Source organism: Solanum verrucosum, unplaced genomic scaffold, assembly GCF_900185275.1.
Source record: "Solanum verrucosum unplaced genomic scaffold, falcon-dt-bn FXZP01000115.1, whole genome shotgun sequence".
In the NCBI taxonomy this organism is placed as follows: Eukaryota; Viridiplantae; Streptophyta; class Magnoliopsida; order Solanales; family Solanaceae; genus Solanum; species Solanum verrucosum.
The window spans coordinates 659,909-665,810 of record NW_026020680.1 but is presented as its reverse complement, the minus strand read 5'-3'; the positions used below and the strand labels follow the sequence as shown (position 1 = coordinate 665,810).

At 32.0% G+C, this 5,902-nt stretch overlaps 1 protein-coding gene across 1 annotated transcript; it reads right to left on the bottom strand.

Moving 5' to 3' along the window:
* Positions 1–2,987: 2,987 nt before the first annotated feature.
* LOC125812210 (putative lipid-transfer protein DIR1) lies at positions 2,988–3,527 on the bottom strand. Its single transcript, XM_049491735.1, has one exon. It carries the CDS (start codon positions 3,512–3,514, stop codon positions 3,203–3,205), a length of 312 nt encoding a protein of 103 aa, XP_049347692.1. The 5' UTR covers positions 3,515–3,527; the 3' UTR covers positions 2,988–3,202.
* Positions 3,528–5,902: the final 2,375 nt, after the last annotated feature.

Here is a 5,902-nt window from a genome sequence, read left to right as displayed (position 1 = left end):
CATTCATATTATGAAGATGCTCAAGATCCTAATAACGATGATGATTCAGGAATGGAGTTTTGATTCCATAGCTCTGCACAACCTTGATACCTGAAGACAAAAGAAAGAAGGAAGAAGAACAAGACAATAAAAGTAGGAATAAAAGTGTGCCATGTGGGTATGCCCACATTTGTCGTGTGAGTGCTTACTTTATCACTATCCTCCAAAGAGGAAAAAAACTGATAAGCACGCGTCATATTTTGTGTCAAAGTTCGTGTCAATAAGTGAAAATAATGCATGTACGATGGGACCCAAATGTGTACCCGGCATGAATTATTTTTATCTTATCGTTTAAAGCGTCGGCCAAGTCTAGGCCACTACTTTTATTCCACTATCTTAATGCGTCGGCCACGTCTGACCACTAATAATTTCACACGTCTTGTACTAAGACTCTCTCGACCCCTATAAAACAGACACTACTCTACACTAAAGAGAGGAAAGAAAGAAAAACCAAAGAAAGAACATACAACATATTCCCCTTTCCAAATGTTCCGAAATATCCTCTCCATTACCCAATCCACCTCTTGTAATATTCAGTAGTGTAAAAAGATTGTTTTTAAGTGTGTAAAGGTCAGTCGGGGTTCCCGAAAGGGAAACCTCTCTCCGTCTAAGTCATGTAAGTCTCTTATGTTTTCTGTATTTTTCCTAAAATATATGTAAATTATGTTTGTTTTAAATTTATGCTTTTGAATTATGTTAAACATTACCCTTAGTATATGGTTAGACTTTTAACTTCTTGACAACAACGATGGATTAATCTGTAAATTCCTAGGATGTTTTAAAGGCCGTTAAAAAAGTCCGCAAAAATCACAGGACGTCTTGTTGGCCATCTCTGGGGTGGGATTAATGAAGAAGTTGTTAAGAATACAGGTTAAAAAAAAGAGATGAACGGGGTAGTAACATAAAAAAAAATTATAAAAAAAGAGGGAAAAACAGGATAAATCTACGAGATAAACATGATAAGACACGAGTAAGAGGGAGTACTGAGTATGATTTACAAAAATCTGAATAACTAATATTCTGCTAAGTTCTGCTGATTTCTGCTGCTTGGTGAATCACCAAAACCAAAAATCTGTTAAAATCTGTTTATTATCTGTTTATCAAATCTTTATTTTTGTATAATATTATATATATATATATATATATATATATATATAAATAATATTATACAAAAAACAAACTTCATCGTCTTTCTTGAATCTAAGATAAAAAAACATCTCAAAAACTATGTCAAATCATCCAAAATTTCATGTTTAGGCTCCTCAATACGTAATCAATCTTTCACAACAATACCCACTCAGACGAAGCTTATTTTCAATTTTTTTTAATTTTCAAACTTTGAAGCTTCGAGTTTCAACAATGGTTTGCTTCAAAGAAATATCAATAGTGCTTCATAGTAGCTCCAATAATGAAGATAAATCAATGACTTAATATGTAAATTTCTCCAAAATCATGAATCATTATCAATCATTCAGTTATATATACATATACATACGTATGAAATCATTCATTTCAATTATGAGACAGACAAGTTGTAAGATGACTTAGAGAGACTCCGCAACCTTGTACGTATTTCCATAATTCTTTACTCCAGAAAATTGAAATCCGAAATTGTTTGTTGGTATGGTGCTTGTCGTTTTACTATGAATTTTGTAAGAAGTACTCTTTATAAATAAAGAAATGAAAATTGGGTATATTCTATTTTTCATCGTAGAAGGTAGCTAGCAAAAATAAGATGTCTTTGAAGTGGGTAGTGAAAGACAACTTAATAAGAATCTATTGTTAATAATAGAGATGAATACATGAAACTGGCTCAGTTTAAATAAGCATTGAAAACTTTAGCTAAAGTATGCAATGTAACTTTATGAACTACACTATAATGTAATTATCTTTATATAATTTGTAACTAATTCAATTAATAAATTTAATTATAAAATTACTATGATATATTATTTATCCTATAAAAGAGATGACTTGAGGTTATTAAAAGACACCACAAAAACATTGAAAGAGTTTTCATAGATAAAAAGGGTGTAGTTATTGTGAAAATATACAAAATTTCACAAGGATTTTGTAAGAAATCGTTAAGGCAATTGGCGATGATAATATATCCGATCAAACTTAGAAGTACGTATGTCTAATTTCGCATAAACATTCGAGCTTAATTCCTTTAGGTTTTATATATTGGTGAAAAGGAACTCTTCTATATCTATCATTTTCTTTGAAGAGAAGTTTTGAACTTTTATAAATAAATGATCTTTTTTTCTAATACATAACACAGTAGCAATCACAATATAATTGTTCAGTGAATTTGTTTTAGAGAAAAAATTATTCTTTAAAATATTTTTTAGTTATATTAAAATGTTTTCATACTTAAGTCAATTGACTAAAGCATATCAAAGATTATGCTTCTTTCACTATATTTATCTTACCTCTCAAATTTATGATCGTTCAAGATTTGCAACTATTAGATTCCTCATGATTCCGTGCTATTTTGATCACAACTCAAGTGCAGGCAATCCCTACTACCAATCATCTTCAGGCTCCATCACAACTAGCACTGCTGCCAACTATCATCAATACATCATCATCTACCTCATATTTTCGGCCACCATCAGCAATATTATTAACTACTAACATTAATCAACTTCACTATCATAACCATCACCGTCATTACTATCAATCACCATCATCACACTAGTCACTACAATACCAACCACCTCTACCATTATAACTATCATCGCCACTATATTACTAGCCACTAACATCAACCATTACCACACCACTACAAATCATCTCCACCCATCCCTACCGAACATCAATATTACATTTTTTTATCAAATAATTTTTTTTAAAAAAATATTCAATTACTTTTTTATTTGAATTAGTATATTTAGAAATAAATAAACTATGCACATTGAAATATTGAAAAACAAACGGTCCTAATCATTCAATGTTCACAGAGACGACATCTTAATCATACAAATTCAAACGTATTAATCTTAACGAAAACAAACGAGTTCTTCACACTCAATGGATAGAGGTCCCAAAATCAAACATAAATTAAATTACAACAACAAAATTAAAGTAGTTTAATTAAGAAGCTAGCTAGGGGTGTAGTACTAGGGAAGAAATTAAATGGAAGACCTCTATTTAGTTTTTCTTAACAATTAGGAGGAGAAGTGAGATTGCATTTAGTAGGAAGAGCCAATGCAAGTTCAGGATCAATTCCAAGAGAGGGCAATACGAATGAATTCCTATAAGAACACAAGCACTGCAAGTCTGCAGCTGACAAGGCTTCACAGCAAGAAGCAGATGGCTCCACTGGATTTGGCTGTGTTACTGATGGCTTACATGATGTCAAACCATCGTCATTCATCTTACAAATGCTCAATCCACTTGTAAATTCTACTATAAGTAGTAGTCCTAGAACTACCATACCCAAAACTCCCACTTTGCTTCCTTTCATAGGCATGTTTACAAGTAAAGTGTATGTGGAGTTTGCAAGTTAAATTGTTGAATTTATAAGCTGAGGACCCAAAGAGATTTTGATAGCTTGTGGGGGCCCAAAAACATAAAACAACAATAATAGCTCACGTTAGAGTAGTACTATATATGAATTCTTACTTTTTCCCATGTCATTATATATATATATATAGGCATACCATATATATAACTCCATAAATATGCTGGTAAATTTTATTTAGATACTCAAATTATAATTTATTTTAATTGAACATTTAAACACATGATAAAGTATTTTTATTAGACATTTTTAATTCAAATTCTGAAATTTTCTTTTGCGTATGTTCTCAAGATTGATAAGAAAGTAAGTTTTATAGAGTGATGATTAGAATGACTATGTTATATGAGGTGGAGTATTGTCAGTTAATAATTTTCATGCTCAAAAGATGAAAATTGCGGAGATGAAGGTGATGAGGTGGATGTGTGGGCGTACTATGAGGGATAAAATTAGGAATGAAGATATCTGAGACAAGGTAGGAGAGACCTCCTTGGTGGACGGAATGGGAAAAACAAGGTTGAAATGGTTTGGGCATGTGAAGAGGAGAAGTGTAAATACATGTCCTAGTCATGAGTAGGTGTGAGAAGTTGACAATGGCAGGCATCAAGAGAGGTAGAGGTAGACCGAAGAAATACTATAGGGAGGTGATTAGACATGACACATGTTGAGCTTACCGAGGACATGACCGACACGAGGGTTTGGATATCGTGGATTAGGGTAGAAGGTTAATTGGTAGTTGAGCGCTGTCTCGCATTCTTGCGAGATATAGTCTTGGTGGTCGCACTTTGATCTTCTTTCTGACCAATAGTATTAGTAATATTCTCATAGTTTCTTATTCTTCAATTTTGATTATCGTCTATGTCCTTTTGTTCTTCGATTGTCACATTTTAAAGTTATCATTACTACTATTTCTTTTGGTAAATCGTATTGTTCATCACCTAACATTATTCTGTTGTTGCTGCTGCTCTCCTTTTTGTGTTCTCTTTTTCAATATGTTTGAAAGTACTTTATTCAAGCTGGGGGTCTATCGAAAATAACTTTTCAGTCTATCTTTGTGTACATCTATCCTCTTCAAACCTCACCAATGAAATTACAGAATTATGTTATTGTTTGTTGTTCCATGTTCTCAAGCATCTACCGATAATGAATAATGACGTTCACTACATAAAATATATTATCTCTCTTAATTATACACCTCAATTTCAATTATGTTATTGTTTGTTGTTCCATGTTCTAGTGTTTTGAGGCTAGTTCTTTTTGCACAAACATTGAATTAAAGAGAGTGAGATAAAAAGGGAAAAGGTAGGTAGGGGTGGAATGAGGAGAACCATGAATTAGAAGCCCGTGAGCATAGAAGTTTGTCATTATTCAAATCAAATTCAGACTTCACGGGTTGTATTGTGTTGGGACCTATGGCATTACAATTGAAGGATGTTTTACCAAACCTTCATATCCATTTCGGTGACCTTTGGATTAATTAATTCATGATTTTGGTTTAGTTTCTTTTAAAAAAATAATTTTTGGAAAGTTACATTACAATTTTTTATTTTAATATTTTGGAGATGAGAAAAGTTTTTCTATCAGTTTATCCAAAAACTTATCGTAGATATTGAAATTTTGTAGGAATCTACAAGTAGTTCTATTTTATTTTAGGGTTTTTAGATGCTACTCAACTTTAAACTCTAGATCATGTCTATATAAAAGTATTATATTTCCTTGAAAAGTCAACTATAAAATATCTCATAAACTATTGGGTATTTATATACTGCAAATTCATGAAATATTCATAAAGAGATCAAACTCAAATTCTCTTAGTTCGAGAAATACGTCACCTTCGTCCCTCGCGAATTATGAAGAAGATCAAGTTTTAATCATCCTAGTTTGAGAAATACGTCACTAACGGCCCTCAAATTACGGAAAATATTAGGAGAGAAATATGTCACTAACGGCCCTCGAATTATAGAAAAATATTAGGAGAGAAAACAATCAAGGGAGACACAGATTTGTATCCACGTATTTATCAATAAATTGTGTTTGTTTATATTTTATTTATGGTTAATTTACTTTTAATATGTTTAAAATTTGTTGCAAATAAACTGGCACGCCTAATGGGACCAAATCTGCCCTTCTCCTCTCTCCTCTCTTTACAAATCAAATCCTTAGATCTGAAGCCACAAAATCGCAAATGTGGAAGAATGATGTTTACTGCTTCAAGGCTTATCGGAATGTAGACTTGATGAAACTCAAAGATGAGATTTGAAGTACTCATTTTTTCACCTTTACGGTTTTGGGGTTTTAGATTTGCAAAGATGATTTGTGAGAGAAGAGATGAAGGTTAGA